The following is a 20069-nucleotide window of genomic DNA, read 5'->3' on the forward strand; positions in this document are numbered from 1 at the left end:
GGAGACGACAGCCACGCCCACTTCTTGTTGGCCACGCCCCCTCCGCAGATATAAATAGAGCGCGCTGCCGCTGAACGCTGCTCCATTGCTGCTACTCCTGAGGCGAAAAGCCGGGAGGTGTAACTCACTCGTTTTTTTAATATTGTGAATTGTTTTGCTTTTAAAATACTTGCCTACCTGAAATACACCTGATCCCATAACAGCTGATCATTAGCTGCTGGGACACGGAAACCACTCGTTTCTTGGCGCCATAGAACGCCGAAGGGAGACGACAGCCACGCCCACTTCTTGTTGGCCACGCCCCCTCCGCAGATATAAATAGAGCGCGCTGCCGCTGAACGCTGCTCCATTGCTGCTACTCCTGAGGCGAAAAGCCGGGAGGTGTAACTCACTCGTTTTTTTAATATTGTGAATTGTTTTGCTTTTAAAATACTTGCCTACCTGAAATACACCTGATCCCATAACAGCTGATCATTAGCTGCTGGGACACGGAAACCACTCGTTTCTTGGCGCCATAGAACGCCGAAGGGAGACGACAGCCACGCCCACTTCTTGTTGGCCACGCCCCCTCCGCAGATATAAATAGAGCGCGCTGCCGCTGAACGCTGCTCCATTGCTGCTACTCCTGAGGCGAAAAGCCGGGAGGTGTAACTCACTCGTTTTTTTAATATTGTGAATTGTTTTGCTTTTAAAATACTTGCCTACCTGAAATACACCTGATCCCATAACAGCTGATCATTAGCTGCTGGGACACGGAAACCACTCGTTTCTTGGCGCCATAGAACGCCGAAGGGAGACGACAGCCACGCCCACTTCTTGTTGGCCACGCCCCCTCCGCAGATATAAATAGAGCGCGCTGCCGCTGAACGCTGCTCCATTGCTGCTACTCCTGAGGCGAAAAGCCGGGAGGTGTAACTCACTCGTTTTTTTAATATTGTGAATTGTTTTGCTTTTAAAATACTTGCCTACCTGAAATACACCTGATCCCATAACAGCTGATCATTAGCTGCTGGGACACGGAAACCACTCGTTTCTTGGCGCCATAGAACGCCGAAGGGAGACGACAGCCACGCCCACTTCTTGTTGGCCACACCCCCTCCTACGCTACCCGTCACTACTACTACTATGTGTAACTGTCGGAAGCGCAGCGGACGAGCGCAGCGGGCACGCCGATTGCGCGCCGAAGGCGCGCTTAAGGCAAGCTCGTCTGCGCTCGTCCGCGACGAGGACGCGCCTAGCGCCACAAACCCTGCCCGGCACAGCCCTTCATCCCCTGGCTCCACTCGGGATGCTTTTCTCGACCTTCGGGGGTATGCGCATGAAGGTAAGCTCTCCTTCGAAGAATCGGCCTTCCCACTAACTGACTTCCTACAACGGAACTTAATTGTAGGAGGCCTCTTGAACGTAAGATCCTTACCTAAACACGCCACTGAAATTAATCTTCTTATCGAGTCTCACCATCTAGATGTACTCTTTCTAACTGAGACATGGACACATGCAAACTGTGAGACAGACCTAGCAGCTGCTTGTCCGCTAAACTTTAACATCCTCCACCTCCCCAGACCTAAAGGCCGCGGTGGCGGAGTTGGTGTCATCTTCAAAGCCTCGTGGCAAACGAACATCCTAGACATAGACCCGACCCCTGGAACCGAGCTCTTTGGGCTGTCTATAAACTGCCATCAAGGCGAAACCTTCACGGTAATCGTCTGCTACCGCCCGCCTGGGGCCTTTTCTATCCCGCAACAGCAAGCCCTCCTCACGACTATCACCAACATGGCAACTTCTCACAGTAACCTTATACTTCTAGGAGACTTTAACCTTTGGCCAAACGGCAGTCTTGATGCAGGACTAGACAACTTTCGGCTGTCCTGTGATAATGTAGGCCTCCAACAACTGATAAAGGACCCCACTCACTCCGCAGGCAACCGACTCGATCTTATCTTCTCGAGCCCAGGTCTAACCCAAGTAGGCGACATTTTGCCCATGAGTTGGACAGACCACTCGCTCATCAAACTCTACATTAAGAATGCCACAACAAGCAAAATCAAATCCCACCCACCCCCACAATTCTCGTACCGAAACTGGAAAGCGCTTGAAAAACTCAGTACCTCCACCGGAACCTTTGAGGTGGAAGACAGTTTCGCTATTACCAGCTCAGTGGAAGACAACTACAGGTCCTTTAGCTCAAGAATCACTTCTCTTGCGGACGCTGCTGCCCCTCTTAAGCTCTGTAAACCGAAAGGTAGAGCCCCGGCTCCCTGGTACAACGACTCTTTGAAAACCCTTAAATCAGCCTGCAAACAAGCTGAGAGAAAGTGGAGACACGGATACTGTAACAACAATAAAATCCTTTGGAAGAAGGCACTCCGTGACTACAAGTCCGCTATTGCAGAAAGTAAAGCGAACTACTATTGCGCCACCATTACCAATGCAGCCAACAGTCCAAAAAGCATATTCCAGATTTTGGACAATATCTTACACCCCGACTGCGTCAAAAACTCCATCCCCCCCTCTCAGTCCCTTTGTGACAATCTTGCTCAGTTTTTCACTGATAAAATTGAGACCATCATTAATAACCTGGCAACACCCCCGCCTTCCACTCTCTCCACCCTCCCCGAAATCGTCTCCACTAACCCTGATTCTCTGAGGCCAACCTGTTTTTCCACGAACAAATTGCTGGCTTTCCCTCTTATTTCTCAAGTAGATTTTGAAACAGTCGCACAGGGCATTACTTCCGGATCCCCCCTTGACCCTCTGCCACCGAAAATATGGAAAGCCTGTGGGCACCAACTATTTCACACCCTTCGGTTGATATGCAACCAATCCCTGAGCTGTGGCGTCGTTCCCCGCTCTTGGAAGCAAGCGCTTATTACCCCGCTGCTAAAGAAACCCACGCTCAATCCAGACTGTCTGTCCAACTTCCGTCCCATATCACTCTTGCCCTTCCCAGTGAAGGTGCTCGAACGCTGGGTCAGTAAATGCCTCTCAACCCACCTTGAGCAGCACCATTTTTTGGACGAATTCCAATTTGGGTTTCGCCCAGCCCATGGCACTGAAACCGCGGTGCTCACGGCCATGGAGGAGCTCCGAATGCGCGCAGACAGGGGCCAAGCTGTGGCCCTCATTTTACTTGACTTGTCTGCCGCATTCGATACTGTCAATCACAGAATCCTGCTCCAGCGGTTGAGAGCGGCAGGGATTGACGGCACGGCCCTTATCTGGTTCCACTCCTACCTCAGCGACAGAAAACAAGCTGTCTCCCTTCCCCCTTTTCAATCGGTCTTTTCCCCGGTCCCACACGGTGTCCTCCAGGGTTCCTCTATCAGTCCGATTCTTTTTAACGTTTACTTAAAACCTCTGGTCACGTTAATCAAGTCACACAACATGACCACAGTAAACTATGCAGACGATACACAGCTCCTTCTCTCGTGGGAAGGCGAAGACTCCATCTCCTTACAAGCCTTCCATGACTGCCTACGAGACACGGCACGCTGGCTGCACCAGAACTCACTTCAGTTCAACTCCTCAAAGACTGAGGTGATGTACTGCCCTGCGAGTCGCATACCCCGCCCTCTGCCCGCTGAGTTCTGGCCCCCGGAGAACTCCAACAACCCCCCACCAGTTACCACCGTCCGTAACCTGGGCGTCATGCTCAACCATCAATTGAGCATGGAGACTCAGGTCTCAAGAACAGTCGCAACCTGCACCGGCCTTATGCGCTCACTGCGCAAAGTCTTGCCTCTGCTTCCATCCTCCGCCAGAGCACTAGTAGTCAGGTGTACTATTCTTAGTCGCCTTGACTACTGCAACGCCCTGCTGCTTGAATCTCCGGCGACACTACTGGACAGACTCCAACGAGTCCAGTCAGCAGCAGCCAAACTGGCTCTGGGATGGACCAGGAGATCCTCGGCCACTGCCGCACTGGCCGAGTTACATTGGCTGCCTTTGAGGCAACGCATTGCCTTCAAGGCCCTTTGTTTGGTCTTCAAGGCACTGCATGGAACAGGACCCAGACCTCTCCAACGTCTATTCTCCTGGTATACCCCCACCAGAACACTTAGGTCCACTACTGCTTGCCTCGCGAGAGTGCCCAGATGTAAGAAGGCCAGGATGGGAGGAAGATCGTTCAGAGTAGCTGCAGCCAAGCTATGGAACAGTCTACCTGCCGAAATTCGCCATATCCCTCATCTCCTCCCATTCAGGAAACGTATCAAAACTTGGCTCTTTCCCCTGTCCCTATAAAAAAAAAAAAAAGAAAAAAAAATAACCGGCCTTTTCCAGCTCCCCCCCGTCAATAAACCACAGGAGTAGCTATCAGCGCCAGGATACCTGCCAGGTGACAGTCGCGCTTTATAAATATTTTAAATAAATAAATAAATAATAATTTTAAATAATAATAATAAATAAATAAATTTATCCTTAGACATGTTGCGGCAAAACGTAAAATTGCTCGTCAACGCACTAATGATCTTATGTCTCAGATTAAACTCCTAGAGCACTCCTACTACACTTCTCATACTCAGGAGTCTTTGACAGCTCTCATCAATGCAAAAATGAGCTATAATAGACAATCCACTGATGATGCCTCCCTGGCCCTCCTGAAATCTAGTTCGAAATTTTATGGTGGGAAAAATAAGGCGGGGGAAATTCTTGCCAATTATCTAAAAGTCAAACAAAACAAGTTGAATGTTGAATCTGTTTTTGATGTCCATTCAGTATTGCAACATAAAGATGCTGACATCCTGGAGGTATTTTCTCATTTCTACTCTACACTTTATTCCTCTGACACCCAACCCTCTGATCACTCTATCTCCACTTTCTTATCCAGCATACATCCTCCTCCCACCTTTCCTGTTGATTTGACCTCCCTTGAGACTCCCCTCACCATTCCCGAACTCCGCACTGCACTCCACTCACTTAAAAAGGATAAGGCTCCCGGCCCAGATGGCTTCACCGTCGAATTCTACCAACACTTTGCAAACCTTCTATTGCCCAAATTATTTCACCTTCTTGATTCCTTTAAGGCAAGCGATGCCTCCTCAGGCACTTTTTCGGATGCTTACATCTGCATCATACCGAAAGAGGGCAAGGATCATCAACACTGTAAGAACTACAGACCAATCTCCCTTGTCAACATTGACTATAAAATATATGCTAAATCTTTGGCTATTAGACTCGATCCTTTCCTTCCAGATCTCCTTGGCCCTGAACAATCAGGTTTTGTTAAGGGCCGTTTTATCTCCGACAATACCAGACTCCTTTTTAATGTCTTATCTAAGTCCCCACGATTCAACGGCTCCTTGGCTGCTATTGCCTTAGATGCCGAGAAGGCATTTGATAGGGTAGAATGGTCATTTCTTTTTTCCGTGTTAAAATGGTTTGGATTTGGCCCCAATTTCATTTCCCTTATATCCCTCCTTTATGCAAACCCTAGAGCTGCGGTTTGTGCCAATGGTCTCATTTCTTCATTTTTCCGTCTCGGTAGAGGCGTCCGTCAAGGCTGTCCTCTTTCCCCATTTCTTTTTAATCTCGCCCTGGAACCTTTCTTATCGAGGATACGTCAAAACCCGAACATTCATGGCTTCCCTCTTGCTCAATCGCAAGTTAAATTGGCTGCCTATGCAGATGACATTTTACTTTTCCTTTCAAATCCATCTGTCTCCATCCCCGCTTTCCTCGCTGAAGTCCGCACATATTCCCATCTCTCTGGTTATAAGCTCAATAGTGATAAGTGCGAAATCCTTCCTCTCACCAAATACACCTTTAAACCCGACTTTGCTGCATCCACTTTCACTTGGAGTCCAGCTCATATCAAGTATCTTGGTTTACACATTACTCCTTCTCTCCCAGATACTATCTCGCTATGCCTTACTAAGTGCTCTCAAAAATTGTCTGACCTTACTTCTAGATGGCACCCCCTATACCTTTCTTGGTGGGGCCGTCTCGACACTATTAAAATGATGCTATCCCCAATTGTCCTCTACACCATTTCTAATTTGCCGATTTCCATTCCTGCCAAATTTTTCACTAAAATAAATTCCATACTCTCTATATTCTTATGGTCTGGTAAGAAACCACGTATGTCCTTATCGCGTCTCCGTCTCCCCAAATCAGAAGGTGGGGTTAACTTCCCAAATTTTCCTGCCTATCATAAAGCGTTCCTCCTGAAACAAGCAGCCATTTGGCTTACAGATCCCGATGACCCCCTTCCTCTGTGGGCTAAACTTGAACGTCTTTCTCTTTTTCCTTTTACCTTTGCGGAATACTTATCCTTCTCTCACAAGCCCCAATTCCTGTCCAGTCCAATTCATAAATATACCGCGAAACTACTTTTAGCCTTTACTCCGGCTCCTCCCTCTACTATCACAGAACTTCTCGCCACTACGATTTGGTATAATAACAGCATTCTTATCAAATTGAAACCTTTCTACTGGAAAACGTGGCGACAGCGTGGTTTAATTTGGGTCTCCCAACTTTTCACTGGATCTGTCTTCACCCCTTTTCCGATTCTTCGTCAACTTTTCTCTCTCCCTGCCTCCTCTGTTCATAAATACACCCTACTCAAAACTGCAGTTATGTCTGCCTATGACTCTCTCTCTCACTCTAATTCGACTGTGATCCCTACTACCCCCGTCTCTTCTCTACACACTCAACTACGCTCTAACCCGTCAGCGTCCTCCATATACCACTCCTTTTACGATCCTCCATCACCTCGGCCCAAATCCAAAGTTGAGGTGCAATGGGAATCTGATCTCGCTGTCTCGTGGCCCACATCCCTGTGGGACAAAATATGGACTAAAATTCGCAAATCTTCCAGGGCTGCCTCTCTCACGCAAACCCTTTTTTTCATCTACAATCGCCTTCTGTACACGCCGTCTCTCCTCCACAAGCGTTTTCCCCTAACCCTAGATCTTTGCTGGTCTTGCTCTCACCCCAATGCCACACTTTTTCATATACTTTTCACATGTCCTCCCACGCATGCCTTCTGGACTAAAGTCTGGAATCAAATCAATTCTATTTTCAATACCTCCATCCCCTTTTCTCTCACTGACATTTTCCTTGGTTCACTTTCCTCTTCTTGGAATGGTGTTGACGCAAATGTTCATATTGTTGACTTATTGTTGGCTGTTGCATTTCAGCAAATTACTGTTAACTGGAAAGACTCAGAGGGCATTACTTTTAAAGCTTGGTGGTTCAATGTATGTTACAATCACAGACTAGATACTGCATTTGTTTATCCCACTTCCCTGGCTCCGAAAAGGCTTGCATTGTGGCTCCCCATTACCCTCTATCTAGATGCATGTGCCAAGCGTTCCTTCCAACCATCCCCAGTTCAACAAGAAGTTTCCAAACCCCCTTGAATAACCTTTTGTTCCTCCTTATTCATTAATGTTTATTTATCTGCATATTTGTGCACTGCCTCTACTATTATATAGCTTCAATGATTGTAATTTTTAAAGTTTTAGCCTCCTTGTTATCTCCCTCTCCTTTCTCTCTTCCCTACCCTCCCTTCCTTCTTTGTCCCTTCCCCCATTTTCTTTCATCATACTTTTTATAATGTCCTCAGTTAATATCCATGCTACTCCTGTTGTTTTCTCTTTGTATATTATGCTGCCATTATTTGGTTATCCTAATAAACTTTTCTTTGAGCTAAAAAGAAGTTCCCAACACCTCCCACCGCCACCCATTTGCTCCAAGTCTAGAGCTCTGACTTCCTTCGCCACACATTTACCTTTACTGTCTTTACAACAGAAATCGCTGTTAAGGCATGAGTGGTTAGGGAATATGCATGGCAAAGGCATATGCGTGATAAAGGCAAGCGTGGTAACACTTGCGTTCCTATGGCATGTGTGCTTCCAACTGCGTTGTTAATGCCATTTCCCCTGACTCTCAACTACTCAGTGTACTCTCGACCACTCTTTGTCTGGTGTGCCCATCGTACACTCTCCTCACCTAATCTACTCTCACGTTCTCTGTGTGGCCCCTTCCCAGATCTGTTTTGATGCAGATTAAATGGGACAGACAGAAAGCCGTGGGGCCAAGGCACTATATGACACGATTAGAGAAAAGTGTCCACGGACATTAGTTGTACTTTGGATAGGGGTGCTGAGGCCTATCCTTAGAAAGATAGTATCCTCCTGCAGGCTCCAGAAGCCACCCAGCATCTGCCATAAGTGCAACATCTGCCAAAATTAAGGCATGTAGATGGTTTGTTGTAACAATGGGGATATGGGGCTGGTTGCAGCTTACTAAATCTAACATGTTCCCCGACCGCCATTTCCCTTTCATGAATTTCCAACTTTCTAAGGCCCTAAATTTGGCAGACAAACGGGTTACTATGTTGGAAAAAGGAAGGACAGTTTATTTGAGGTCAACTATGCGCTTAGAAGCCCCAAACATATTGCTAAGTGCTTTGGTCCAGGCCAAGCAACCAGGTACATATTTACTTATTTAGGACCAGAGGGAGTCGGTGCAGGTCAACAGTGGCAACCAGTTGAATCCCCATTATAATTGCAGACTTTCAGGCAAGTTAGTCATTGTGGCAGGAGAAAAAAGGCTCTGGTTGCAGAGGGTGACCATATCCCTTATCCCCGGCCCTTCAATGCAGTTGTTGTTTTCGGTGCTCCAGCCTCTCTAGGCAGATTTGTGGGAAGAGATGGAATTGGAGATCCAGATTCTGGACCCCATTCCAGGAACCCCAGGGCAGGGACACAGGAGAGACTCTACCTTACAGCTAGTGGGGGGTTCTGTTGGCAGTGGTCTGGCTGGCCGTCCTTTCCCACTGGTCTCCACTCTGAACTTACACTCTAAGGAAAAAGGGGAAGAGTGCTGCAGAGGAAACAGTACAGCAGCACACCTTACCATTAAAGCTTTTAGAGTACTATATAAACTGTCTGTGAAACCTGCAGGTTGTTAGCGTATTTCTTCGGTAAACTGTGTAGGAAAATACATAGCTTTATTCCAGTTTATGTGAAATACTTGCGGAAAGAAATCACTAAATACTACTACGAGTGTCAGGGTGTCTCAGTAGACCGAGATGTGTGGAACTGTAGAACATAATGCCCTGTCCAAGGGGCAGGATGCTTCAGAAATGTACTTGAACTGTAAAAAAAATCCACTTGTCACTTTTGGTGCCATGCAGGAGGGTGCCAAATTATGACAGCATTTTCGTTACATAAGAATTCTCGTCATATGTTTTCTGAAAATGTTAGGACGTTTACTATATCATGGACTCGATTCCAGCAAGGCTTCAATTTTGCCTCCTTTCAGCATAGGGACATAAAATGTCTGATGTAGGCAGGACGCATAATTCAAGGTTTGGAATGCTTATGAGTCTAGGTTTGCAAAAAGCCCTTTCCTCATACACTAGTTTCTTGGACCAATTAGGACTAAAAATGAATGCTAAAAAAACTTTTGTCATGACCTGTGGTCGGGGGAGACACAATTGCAGGAGCCTCCCATTGGGGGGGAAATAGGGTAGACTCCACCAATACATTTATGTATTTGGGTGTTTTATTTGAGCACACTGGATCCTGGGGACCGGCGGTCAAGAGTAGGAGTCTTCTCTTTATGAAGTCGACCATGGCTGTTTTCAAGAAAAATGGGAAAAAGTCCCCCAGGGATTCTTATCAAGATACACCAGGCAAAATGTGTGAGCAGAGTGACCTTTGGGGCAGGAGTTTGGGTTTTCTATGATTCTATTTAAGGTTTATTTCAGCTGTACCTGCCAGTTTCCCTGTTTTTAATTGTCACAGTGAGCTCGGGATTCCATATATTTCAGATGCTATCAAAGCATTACCAGCGCTACTCTGGCACAGAATTTGGACCTTTAGTTATACAGGTCTAAATAAGAAAACTATTAAGGACGCGATGAAGTTGGATTATGCTAACAAGATAACTTGGCTGAAATATGTAAAACATTTTATGTCTGATCTTGGGCACTTAGATTATTAGACCTCCCCAGAGACAATGAACTCCATCTCCAGGAGGGAGTTAAAAGCAATTTGCAATACCCACCTAGAGACAATTAGATTTGCACTGGAGATGAATAAATCAACAGTAGCCCAGCATCAATCGATTTTAATCACATATGATATTCAACCATATATTTTATGCTGTTTAGGGGGGTACAATAGGTATGTTCTAACTTGTTTCAGGTTTGGTACCTTCATTGATTAATTAGCTACCCAGAGATGAATGACTGGTCCAGAGAATTACGTCATTGTCCTTGCGATGATGTGTCTCCACAAACAACTATTCATGTGATTTTATTTTGCAAATTCTACGTTAAGGAAAGATAAAGATGGATTTTGCATCTGTTAAGAATGGGGGGGGGGGTTGGAGGTAATGTCAACCTTCCTTTTTATATTTGCAATATTTGGATAGTGACTATTGTATTGGAGTTATGGCTGGCTTTTTAAAAAGCTTACTGAGACTAAGGAAAAGTATTAGTGCTCAACCTGCTTAGAAAACAGGTTAGAACATACTAAATTCTGTAGGAATATTTTGTTTGTAGTGTTTATCCATCAACACAATACCCTGGAATTAACTGCATTTGGATAACAATGAAATGTGGTATCATAGCATATTTGTATTTTAATGTAAAGAACATTTTGAAATGTTTTATAGTTTGCTTGCTTTTGTGATTTTATATGACTGAAATCAAATAAAGCTTATTTTGAACTTTGAGTCTGTGCATTGCCACAAACCAGCAGGATTAAGAGTTTTCCTGAACTCCTCTCCAAACTCTTCTGACATTGCAAAAGGTGGCACATTTATAACTGACAAGGGAGTAAATATTTTCACAGGGAGAGAAAATGCAGGGTTTATAGAAAATAAAATTGCAATAGCACACCGGATTTTTGCAGGAGAATAAGACCTGTGTATATTTTCTCATGTAAAATTGGAACTCACAAACCTTTTCTAGGAGCACGGTTTCCAGGGCTAGTTTGGCAACCTCTGGTGTATTCCTGAAAGTTATGAATCTGGGCCAATGAAATGACATATACCTGCTGTTTGAGGCTAGCTTTCTTTATGAATCGGACCTCTACTTTATTTTCATGTTGCCCAGAATCAGGAGCAGCCCGTGCAGGTAAGAGCGGCTAGGGGTGGGAAGGGGGGTGAGTCGAAGGACAACAACAAATTAAAATTACATTTAAAAAAGAAAACTACTTACCTTGCACTCACTGGGACAAGTTCAGCATATTCCTGTAAATTCCAGCAGAAGTAGGAAGGGGACATGGCACTCCGCTGAAAGAGGCCAGCTTTGCAGCAGTGTAGACGTCACCTACCCTCTGAAAATAGTGGGTAGACGATGTCTATCCATCTACCCTCGACTTGAGCCCTGCTCTACATAAACAGGTGTCTAGCTTGTAATGTCAATTATGGGCTGGCAAGATGGCCAGTGAGTAAAAGTCTTGCTGCTGACATCTTCTGCAATCTTCATGTCTCCAGAGGAATCCCAGAAAAGTTTACTGTGACGTACAACTTTCAGTGGTCAGTAAACGGCGGGATATGATAATCGGTAATTGTAACACTGGTTAACAACACAAGTGAACTATGAAGTCCTACATAAAAAAAATACTCCTTTTGAGAGTGAAGCCCCCAGCTCAGCATTGTGACTGACCCCAATAGTCTGAGGACCGCAAAGTGGGGCTCCGCTACCATTTCTTAGTGAGCTCCCTAAAATGAGGGCCAGGGCCTAGACTTGCACCATGCACATTCTCACCTTTGCAATAATGTTTCATTTTTCTTGCCGATGTCCTCCATTATTTTCTCCAAGGTAGGAAGCTTGCATAAGCCTAGAACACAAAGGGTTGGTCATCACTCAACCAATAGCAACAATCATATTCTTGTACAGACTTAAGATACAAAAGTACAAAATTGAAGGTTTGAAAAGTATGCGGAGTGGACTAGACAATATCTCAGTAGACCCCACACCAAGACAGAGAATTGGAAATCACCGGTACCAAACCTTCTTTTATGAGTACTGTATGGGAATATTCAGTGCTCATGAAAGGGATGCTACCAAACTATCATGGCCGAAATATTGTCCGCAAAAATATTTTGTTCTAAGTATCATTTACAAAAATATGGTCCCATTAGAGTTAATATTAGAAAATCTACAATCAGTAGAACACGTTTTTGTAAACGATATTTAGGCCACAAAATTATGTGAAACATTATTTTGCCATCAATATTCTGATACACAGCCCTTGAGAAACAAATGCTCCAATATTAAAACAAAGAACAGAAACAACAAAAGCACCCCCTTGCATGCACACCTTCATTACTAACTAGAATGTTTGTAAATAGCACCAAGCAGCAAATTCTACAAAAAAAAAAATGTAATCAATGACTTTTCTGATTAGAACCGAGCAAGCGTAGAACGTATGCCAACCGCATCAGAGGAGAACCGTCAGCTAGATAGCAGATTAAGGCCACTTATTTCCTCTAGGCTACCAATTTAGTCAGCAGCTTTATTCTCACATTTACAAATGTTTGGTGCCAGATTAAAATCCATGGACTAGTCACTGATTCCAGGTGTCCTGAAGGGTAAGAATTCAAATTCTGTAGAGTATGTATCAATCTGAGTTTTGTGTGACTCGGAGCCAATGTGCAACAGAGGGATTCATTGCTGGATCTCAGAGGAGCAAAGGTTATCCAAAGAATTTAGGGCCAGAAGTACTAAATACTGGTTGCAAAAAACTGATTACAATTTGAGGCCATTTTGTTTTTGTGACCAGCATAGAATTTTATTAGACAAACTATGTACCAATAGGTCGGTTTGTTAAATTCCAATTGGAAGTGTGCCGTAATTTGATCTATATCATGAATAATAATTAGGCAGGTCGCAAACACAGTCTCAATCTGATTGGTGATCATCACAGGATGGTGATCTGCTAAGCATAGTAAACCTTTAAATAAATGCAACCTTTTTTTATGCTCCCTGTTTTCCTTAAAGGAAAGGCTGCTGCATTAATAAAAGTTTACTTTTTTATAGTTTGAGATTTGGCAGTAGTCCCTCTGGAGTAGAGCCTACTGTTCAACAATTTAATTTCTAGTTCACAAAGGGAAAGGTGGTTCTGAGGGCACGTTTTACCTTTTATGACTGGGTTACCACCCCAGTCTGGGACCTGGTATCTTTTCAATGTTTTGCAGTCAAAAAGCAGTCAAAAACATTGATACAGCTGATACAGAATTGGTATTTAGAAGAGACACTGAGTACTGAATCAGTATGGGTTTTCAATCCCACTTTAGGAGTCGGTAAATGTTTACTGACTCAAAAAAGGATTGGAATATTAGCATGACCATAAGAAAGCTTTGGACATCTAGCTCTTAAATCTTATCATTGATGTTGCAATATAACTTATTACTTTTCACTTACCCTTAAAAACACGTGTGACCCAGCGAGCCTGCATCTCTGTGGTCGGCATAATGGCACCAAGAGGTTGGATGAGGCCAATCACAGCCAGGGTTGGCTTCTCCAGGGTGGGAAGAAAGATCTGCCGGTAGAGGGAATTCACCTTCTGGTTGTTGAAGCCACAGTCTTCGAGGAGAGGGCAAGAGTAGGTGTATCCCGTGGCAAAAATGACAACATCAATGTCCTCCTCCACCGTCCCATCATCGAATCGAGCAGCAGTGTCTGTAAACTGCACCACGTTGGGTTTCGTCACCACGTAGCCACAAGTGATCCGGCTGGGCAACTCGTCATTGAACAGCGGCTCTTTCCACTGAGAGCTACAAAGGGCAACAAATGGCCACTGTTAGAGGACAATGATTCAGTCTTGCTTTATGAATTGTGTGGGTGTCTGTACCCCTAAAATATTCCCCAAAGCATACTCAACAGTAGAATAGATTTTAGCAGTGGCGTTCTTTTTTTGATAAATTTGTTTATTAAATTTCAATAAAAATAACAACTGAGCGTGCTAATGCCCAGTATACCACAACACATTTAAAGTGTACAGGGTAACAACAATTTCCTCCTTCTATTACAATACTAATTTTAAAAGGCCAAATTGCATATACAGTGCAGTTTATATGGAGACTGTTAGAACTGGGGGTCTCTAGTTGGCAATAGCTTGCACCTATGTCCAAAAAGGGACCCTTGCTTCTAGTCAGAGTAAGTGGGCTACACTCCCAAAATAACTCCTGCTCAACACTGTGGTAGCTTGGTGCAAGCAGGAAGGCTTATCTCAAAAGCAATGTGTAAAGCATTTGTGAACACATACAGTAATATAGTGAAAACCTACAGAGGGACACAACACAGGTTTTATAGAAATAAGTATTCTTTATATAGACTTAACACAAGACTCAAACGACAAAAATCCACAATATTGTAATCAGAAATAATACTTCAGGATGGTAGAAGTAGCTTACAAATAGGTTATTCACTTAAACACAGTTTTTAGCAACAGATAAACCTAACTGGAGTTATCACAACGTCGCGGTCAAAGAAATCCCAAAGTGCCAACAGTGAGGTGGGCAGCGTCGGGTCCGGTGTCAAAACAGACCCACAAAGAACAGTACCTTGGAAAAGCAAACACAAAGACAGCTCGTGGCGTCGGGGAGATGCAGCGTCGTTGGTGCTGTGCAGCATCGGTTCCTTGCTTCGGGGAAGGTGACTCGTCGGGTCCTCAATGCTTGCGCAAAGCAGGGGAGGTGTTGGTTCCTTACCGGAGAGGAGGTGACTTCACGATGGTGCCGAAACCACGGTTCCGTACAATGTCCCAATGTCGATGGTTTCTTGACCACCCTCGTCGAGGATCGGCTCCATGATGATGTCGGCTTCGCAGTCCATGCGGCACAGCAGCAGGCATTGGGCCTACGGTGCAGAGTCGGGGCAGCGCTCACGGCTTATGGCAGGTTACGATGTCGACTCGCTGGCATCGACGTGGCACGGCGGCCGGCACCGGGCCAACGTTATAAGTCGGAGCAGCGCTCACGGCTTCGATGCAGATTATGGCATTGCTCGCCAGCGTCGGTGTTATAATTTCCTTCTGTAGTAGACAGAACAGCAAGTTCCGGATGCAGGCAAGCAGAAGGGGTGAAGTTTTTGTATTCCTGAGTCTTAAGACAGGAGGCAAGCTCACATTCAAGCCCTAGAGATTTTCTGCAAGTTGATGAAAGTTTCAATAAAAGTCTTTTCTCCTTTCCTTCTCAATAAAGAAACCACTGCAGGCCAACCTCAGCAAACAACTCACTGGCATAGGGGTAATCAAAAACTCCTGCAGATTCTCTGGTTCTTCTCTTTGGCAAAAGGTTTGTCTTGATTCCCAGAAGTGATCTGAAGTTCTGGGGTCTGGGACCCCCTTTTAATACACCTAAATCCTTTGTCTCTGAAGACTGAACCTAGTCCAAACCAGTTCTGTGTGCATTCTGACAGTGCACAACTTCTTCCTTTGTCAGTGTGGGCCAGGGTCATCAGACCCACCACAGGAGGTGGAGCCAGCATTATGGAAGGCATGCAGAGCCCTATTCAGGCCCAGGTGCTACTCCTCCCACGATTCCCAATGCAGACAGGTCTATTCAGCCTTGTGCTGACTCACCCTGTTTCCTGGAGCCCCCTCAGCCCCTGTCACTCACAAACCAGACATGGAATACACAACCTAGCAGAGGCAGACTTGGATGGTTAGGCAAGAAAAGATTCTAAAAGTGATATTTTCAAACACAGAATGTTAAAAACAACTTCACTAAGAGAAGTATTTATCATTCTGAGTTCAGGCATACTAAATTCGTTTTTCAAACATGTTCCCTGGGTCAGTTAGGATTATAAGATGTTATAATCAAACTGCCCATTCTGGCCTTAATGGGACAGGTAGCCTTGCAATAGTGAGAAAACGAAATTGGCTGTAATTCACTATCAGGACATGCCACACACACCAGGGCAGGTCCTACCTTTCACATACATTGCACCCTGCGCTAGTGCCTACCTTAGGGGTGGGTAACGTAGAAAAGGCAAGGCTTAGGGGCTGGTAAGTGGGTGCGCTTACCAAGTCGACATGGCAGTACTAGACTGCACACAGGCTCTGCAATGGCAGGCCTGCGACACACTTTACAAGCTGCTTCTGTGGGTGGCACAACCAGTGCTGCAAGCCCACTAGCAGCATTTGATCTACTGGCTCTGGGCACACCTGGTGCCCTGTACTAGGGCCTGACAGGTAAATCAAATAAGCCAACCATGGAGTCACTAATCCAGTACAATCATTTACAATAGGGAGCACTTACACTGTGGCACTGAATAGCAGTGGCAGAGTGGCCAAAGCACCTAACCAGCAAAAACATGTCAAAACAGAGGAGACAACAGCGAAAAATGGAAGGGAGACTCAAGCCAATGGTACTAGGTCTAACAGAGACAAACTCATTTTAAGTGTCTAGGGGATTTACGTTATTCTAGTTGGAAGTGATAACAAACAATTCAAAAAGCAGCCTTGGGCCTCAGATAAAGGGGGACCTGTTAAATCTTCACTTATGTGAAGTTGCGTATACCGGTATGAGTAGGCTTCAGAAGAACGGATCATGTGTTGAGTCCTGTTTCCAAGCTGTTTAGGAGCTCGGTTAGGTGTGGTCATGATGGTCTTGTCTAGATTTTTGCTTTTCATTTAGTAATGTACTCGTCCCATACTGATCAATCCCAATCTCTCCCACTCTATCTATTTAGTGTCATAATATCTGGTTCCGCTCGCGCCCATTTGTACAGATACCTCAGCCAGCTGGCCACTTTCGAGGGATGCTGGCTTTCCGTGCCATTGCAATGCACCTCTTAAACAATAGGAGGTCTAGATCTATGAACCTACAAAGGTCTGGGCATTGATCCCAACAGACACACTTGTGTTGTGCTGGGCGCAGTCTGACCCACCAGTTCGAACTCTTAGTTTGTCACTATCTCCCACTTTTGCTGTAGCCCTTGGCATTCCCTGACCATGTGGTAGAAGTCAGAGTAGGTCTGTGAGCATCTTGGACATTTAGACAATAATCCTTCAAGCATACAGTGTATGTGTTTTGCGGTGAGCTCGGTTTGGTGTGGATAACTCAGTTGTGTGTATTCAAATCCCAAGTTCCGGGAATCCGCAAGGACCTGCCCCTTGTTTTGACACCACTGTTCCTTCGAGATTTTGTGTACTATGTATGTTTCTCATCTATTTTAGGTACAGCATGGGCCTTGTATTTTGTGTGTTAAGTAGATTGTAGAGGGCTGTGATGGCTTTCCTGCCTGTGGCATGTCATTATAGCCCAGGTAGGGTTGCTGATGTGGCCTCTGCCCATCGGGTGCCCACTGCATGCTGTATTGCATTGCATGTTAGAAAGTGTCATGTCTCCATGTTGATTGTTTCATGCATATCCTGGAATGTACATAGTCTACCTTTGGAGAATGGGCCACCCACTCCGGCTTCCCTGTATGGTTTCACATCCTGCATCAAAGTAATGACTTTGAGTCCAAGTAGTGCCCTTAGTGCTAGTGCTGGAGTATATGGAGGGGCAGATCACTGTGTGTGTATATATATTTATGACGGCACCTTCTCACTGTTAGCATCAGTCGGAACTCCTTAGGTAGTTTTCAAGAGGGCTGCATTATCCACGCCAAGATTAAGGGCCATATGTATCAAGTTTCAAGTTCAAGTTCAAGAAGTCTTTATTCGATTAGTTCATCATAAAAGACATAAAATACAATATATACATATAAAACAGTTAAAACAAGGATTAAATCACTGACAAGCTAATCAGCTTCTTGTGCAAATATACAAAACTTTACAGAGAGACTCGAGTACAACCATAGATCAACAGGTTACAGGATATTAGACAGTCACCATTTGGTTATTTTTGATGAGCCTGCTTCTAAGCACCCAGGCCCACCCAAAGAATTTAGCAACCCCCACAACAATAAGGGGATCCAGGTTGGTTTTTAACAATCTAGTTGCTTCCACAGCCGATCTGGTGCCTAGATGTCTACATACCGGTCTTAGCCATTTGGCTCTGGGGGCAGAGTATAGTGGACACACATACAAAAAGTGATTCAGGCTTTCCCCAATACCTTGACACTTAGGACAAAACCCCGACCTTTCTGTTCCCCACTTTTTAGTGAAGTCCCCAATGGGAAGTGAACCGCATCTAAATTGAAAAAATAGTTTGCGGTCCAAGGGTTTAGTTATAGTATCCCAATACCCTTCTAACTTGGACGTGTCCTTATGTACAATAAACAGTCCAGTGAGACTGCTCGAGCTCGTTTTCGAGTACATGTTGTGAGTCACCCATTCCCAATAACATTTTTTAAGTTCCTTTTTAGAGGGGAAATTGGCTGACTCAGGCGAGTACCACAGATCGCCATAACCCAAAGCTAATAAGGTAGCCTTAAGGTCTCTAAGCCATCCAATATTTGCGGCACCAGAGCTATTTTTTACCTCCAAGCAGGCTTCTGCATAATAATGGAGTTCTGGCGTTGTCCACAGACGGCGCCAGAATGTTAATGGACGGAGTCTTGCTTGGTCCTCCACCGAGTGGCACCCTAAGTCGTAGAGAAGGGGGGTTAGTGGTGTCGACTGTGGCAGACATGTGGCCATTCTTAAGAATTTATTTTGGGCATGTTTTAGCGGATCCAAATTGCTACCACCCCAGAGTTCCGCACCATACAGGACTGCTGATAGAACCTTTCCACCATAGATCTTAATAAGCGGGGACATTGGCCTCGTAAATGACCCTTTATGTTCCTTGATCAGTGCCCCGCCCAGCTGTTGGTGTTTCATGGTCATAAGCTCAATCTGATGGGTCCAACTCAAGGTGTCACTGAAGGTAACTCCCAGGTAGGTGAAATGCTTTGTTTGCTCCAGGGGGGTGTCCCCCATGGAAACCCTAGCATTTATTTGTTTGTGCCCCCTTAAAACCATGAATTTGGTTTTGGACACGTTCACCTCCAGCTCATGTTCGCTGCAGAAACTCTCGAACCTTGACAGTGCGTTCTGCAGACCCTGTCTGGTTCGTGAAATCAGGAGAGTATCGTCGGCGAACATGAGCAGGGGGATTTTCATACCAGCCAAACTTGGAGCATCCGTGGAAACGTTGTCATAGTACTTAGTAACTCTATTGATATATAGAGAAAACAAGGTGGGTGCCAAAACACAACCTTGCCTGACACCTTTAGCCACTGGAAAATTCTCTGTCACCTCACCCGGTTTACCCCATCGTACAAATGCAAATGTCTGTGCATGAAGGTTCACTATAAGACGTACCAAAATGGGAGGCATGCCCAAGTCTAATAGGCATTTCCAAAGCCCGGCCCTCGGGACAAGGTCAAACGCAGACCGTAGGTCCACGAAGGCCGCATATAGGTTGCCTTTGCCCAAGGTGACCGTCTTCCAATGCAGAAGCATGAAACGAAATGCCTGATCCAGGGTGCTCACATGAGGTCTAAACCCAGCTTGGAGAGGAGTAAGAATGTTATATTCCTCTAACCAAGCCTGAACCCTTGACAGAACAAGACGGGTTATGATCTTCTGGACCGCATCAATTAGACTGATCAGCCGGTAGTTCGATGGAACCGACCGGTCACCCTTCTTAAAGATAGGCAATATTTCAGCGCCTGCCCAAGAGTCAGGTACCCTGGCACCCATGGCCAACGCATTTACCAGTCGCACTAGGTACGGTACCCATAGATCTTGATCCTGTTGGAATATGTCCGCTGGGATACAATCCGGACCAGGCGCTTTACCCCTAGGGATGGCATTCAGGACTGTTTCAACTTCTTTGGCCGAGAACACAAGTGTATCAAAAGTTATTGGCCAACTAATGGGATCTTGCGTGGTGCTATGGCATCTAAATTGTTCCTCGAAGTGGGACACCCATTTCTGTTGTTCAACGGATGCGGGGCTTGGGCGATCATCCTGTGACTGACCCCACCTAAGGAGGTGCCAGAACTGCTGTAAGTTCCTGGAGCCACAGGCCTCGGCTAATGATGTCAGCGCTCGTCATCCCATGCGGCTTTAGCCCGACGTTTGGCTTCATTATACGCCTTCCTACTTGTTTTAATTAGGGCTGGGTTCTTTAGTTTTAAAGCCTTAAACAGAAACGAATGGGAC

General features: G+C 45.3%; 1 protein-coding gene across 1 annotated transcript in view; it reads right to left on the reverse strand.

Annotated features, from left to right (window-relative positions):
* The window catches only part of LOC147747823 (dimethylaniline monooxygenase [N-oxide-forming] 2-like), a 396650-nt gene that overhangs the window by 82933 nt on the left and 293648 nt on the right, over nt 1–20069 (reverse strand). Inside the window, exons 7-8 of the mRNA XM_086956258.1 lie at nt 13388–13740; nt 11729–11801 (exon numbers count right to left, since the gene is read on the reverse strand). Of these exons, the coding sequence (XP_086812384.1) occupies nt 11729–11801; nt 13388–13740 (426 nt within the window). The remainder of the gene's footprint in view (nt 1–11728; nt 11802–13387; nt 13741–20069) is intronic.

The sequence above is a fragment of the Lissotriton vulgaris genome, chromosome 1_1, assembly GCF_964263255.1.
Source record: "Lissotriton vulgaris chromosome 1_1, aLisVul1.2, whole genome shotgun sequence".
NCBI classification, from domain to species: domain Eukaryota; kingdom Metazoa; phylum Chordata; class Amphibia; order Caudata; family Salamandridae; genus Lissotriton; species Lissotriton vulgaris.